Source organism: Arachis hypogaea, chromosome 20 (assembly GCF_003086295.3).
Source record: "Arachis hypogaea cultivar Tifrunner chromosome 20, arahy.Tifrunner.gnm2.J5K5, whole genome shotgun sequence".
NCBI lineage: Eukaryota > Viridiplantae > Streptophyta > Magnoliopsida > Fabales > Fabaceae > Arachis > Arachis hypogaea.
In genome coordinates this window covers 102,147,202-102,150,195 of record NC_092055.1, presented here as the reverse complement: position 1 = coordinate 102,150,195, position 2,994 = coordinate 102,147,202, and the positions used below count along the sequence as shown (strand labels likewise).

The window sequence follows — 2,994 nt, the reverse complement described above, 5'->3', positions numbered from 1 at the left end:
TTACACTTGGGGCTAAAAAAAAGTGTGGATGAATTTCTTCACATATTGATGAAGTATTGCAAAATAGTAGGAATTGTGAATCATTTAGAGATAAATTAGGACTACATCACATCACAGTTGCATTGGATCAGACAAAATTAGTAATTCCACTAACGACAACAATTTATGGTTTACCAAAGTGTGAAAAGATCAATTCCCCTAACACCAATATATCAAGGAAAATATATACTTCACTATTCAACACACGTTGACACTGATGCCTAACCAATACATAGATATACGTTTTCAAACTCCATAAGAAGCAAAAGAAAATTCAAAACTTAATTAATGGGACCAATATCCAATCCATACTTTTGTTCCCTTTTCCTTGTCTTTTACCACATCAAAACAATTGAGTTCACAAACTTCGGACTTTTCGGATGAGATCGTGTGAACTTTGAAAGTGGAAACAAATTAATTCCTTTTTCTTTCTTCTGCCTTTTAATATTGTAAATGACAAAGACTAGTTGATTTTGCCATTAGAAAGGTGTGTATTGTTTGTTATTTGGTATCAGAGCCATTATTATTATTATCAGCCGATGAAGGAGCAACTTGTTTCACAGGCTCTTCTACTACTACTTCATCCTTGTCTTCTTTCACAGCCATCAACACCAAAACCAATAACATTGGATAACTTATTGTTGTTAGTATCCAATTCACAGTCAACTGAGCTTTAGAGGACACATTATGGTTATCAATTTGCCAAGCAACTGCTGCTCCTGCACTTTGAATACCTTTGTAGAACCCAGTATACCTGTGAATTAATGTAACCAATCCCACAATTAATTAACATCAATTTTCTTAAAAAATATCGTAACTTTGAGGTTTTGGATTTATTTAATTTTATCCATAACGATTTGGACGGAGTTAATTCCGTTTTAGATGGAGTTAATATTTAAGAATAATTTTGACACAAATAAAAAATGTTAAGAACAAAATGATTAAAATTAAAGGTTAAGGGTTAATTACCTGCTAAGAAAGAATTAATAGAAGGAAAAAAAGATGAATGCGTTGAATTACCTGCTAAGAATCTCAGAATCATTAGCAAGGGCACCAATAACCCAATAGACCATACTCTGAAACATGGCATCGAGCAAACCAAAGCTAAAATACAAGACAAAGGGCCCTGCAAATGAATCACCAGAGTCCTTGAAATCCAAGATCTTAGGTGGAGTCTTGATCTGATTAGCAAGCGCACCAGCCCAAATCCCAGTACCAAGAACAGAAACCACAAGAATCCCCACCAAACCCCTCTTCCTTCTGCTCTTAAAACTGAAATCCATAACATAACCAATCCCAACAGAACCCAACATCTGCGCCCCCCAATAGAACACATTGTTCAACCCTCTTGTCCTCAAAGTGAACATGGTCTTGTTCACATGGTTGAACTGATACGTGTAAAAGAAATTACTACACCAAGAAGCAGGAACCATGAGAAGCATCTTCCAGTTATAAAACAATTTAGCAATCTCTATAGCCTCCGTTCCAACGTTTGAGTACAACATGTTAGTGCACCGAGTTCCGTCGTCGCGAACAACCTTCCTGGCCGGCAAGATCGCCAGCGAAAGAACTGTTCCCACTGACATAAACGCCATGAAACCTATATACGTTCCGTCGTTAACCGAAACTGCGTCATCGCCGCCGCGATGGTAGTTCAAGATGAAAGGGATTAGGCCACCTATAACACCACCCATGTTGAAGATGCTCCAGAAGATGGAGATGTAGGTTCCTTTTCGATTCACCGGAGGGTAAGAGGTCATGATGGCGCCTTCTGCAGCCCATAGAAGCCCGGCTCCGACGCCGAGAATGGCGCCGGAGATTATGGCGAAAGCTTGGTGCTGGTAGTGGTTGTAGTAGAGGAAGGAACCGGCGTAGAGGACGTAGGTGGAGCAACCTGCGAAGAGTGTGAGGTGTGGTCCCAGGAGGTTGTAGATGCCGCCGCCGAGAATGCCGAAGATGGCGAAGGTGGTGTAAAGTGCGGTTAGGGAGTTGTTAGAGGCGGTTGAGTTGACTTGGCCGCCGCCACCCATGCCGGAAAGTGCGTTGAACATTCCGGGGCAGCAGAAGCAGACTAGGCCAATAAGGATGACCTGAACCAACGGTGAATTGTACCTCAATAGTGATGATGAAGGAGGGATCTGGGTCCCAGATTCTTGATTTCCATTGGAATCTGAACCCATTTGATAATCAACTCAACACTTTCTTTAATTGTGTCAAAGGTTGAGACTTGAGTGTGTTTGTGAGAAGGAATTGGTTATTTAAGGAGAAAGAGTAACGGCAAAGCTGAGTGTTGCCGTTTAAAATATGAGAAAAATAACCCAATTTTCATGGATGCTTTCTGTTCCGTTCCGGTTGTGACTATCAGTTTGAATTGAATAGCAGAATGAGCTTAGGTGATTACGCAAGCACTGGGTGAAAATGAAGGTCAATTTGTTCGGTTTTGGTGAATTTTCAGTTTTTTTTTTTTTTAAATCGTCATATATACTCTTTTTCATAGGATTTTTTTTTGGAATAAAATTAAAAGAATATTTAATTCTCCAAAGAATATTTTATATGAAGTTGGCAGCACCTCTACGAACTTCAGAATGAGTTCGTCATACTATATAAGTGTGTGGTCATTTTCATTTGTGGTTTTACTTTCAAATTTCTCCTTCAAATACACTTTATTCCTCATTCACTTGTGATATTCAGATTTTTCTGTACGAGATTTTCTATCTTTTGACATCCGTAAAGTTCGTTATCTATTACATCGTCAGTTTCAGGTCAGTATATATTATGTTAGTTAGAGTTATTGTTTACATGCTAGTTAGAGTTAGTGTTTAATGTTTACATGTTAGTTTGAATTATATAGTTACTGTTTACATGTTAGTTAGAGTTACATAGTTACTGTTTACGTATTAGTTAGAGTTACTATTTACTGTTTACATGTTAGTTAGCGTTACTATTTAGTGTTTA

At 38.2% G+C, this 2,994-nt stretch overlaps 1 protein-coding gene across 1 annotated transcript; it reads right to left on the bottom strand.

Annotated features, from left to right (window-relative positions):
* Window positions 1-212: 212 nt before the first annotated feature.
* LOC112784845 (UNC93-like protein 1) lies at window positions 213-2,492 on the bottom strand. The gene is made up of 2 exons (XM_025828175.3): window positions 1,060-2,492; window positions 213-793 (listed from the first exon to the last, which is right to left on the bottom strand). Exons 1-2 carry the CDS (start codon window positions 2,217-2,219, stop codon window positions 541-543), a joined length of 1,413 nt encoding a protein of 470 aa, XP_025683960.1. The 5' UTR covers window positions 2,220-2,492; the 3' UTR covers window positions 213-540.
* Window positions 2,493-2,994: the final 502 nt, after the last annotated feature.

Excerpts from the sequence above, each read along its gene's own strand:
- LOC112784845 (XM_025828175.3), bottom strand. The coding sequence starts at position 2,219 with ATGGGTTCAGATTCCAATGGAAATCAAGAATCTGGGACCCAGATCCCT. Across the intron at positions 794-1,059 it reads GATTCTGAGATTCTTAGCAG|GTATACTGGGTTCTACAAAG; the intron begins GTAATTCAACGC and ends ATTAATTCACAG.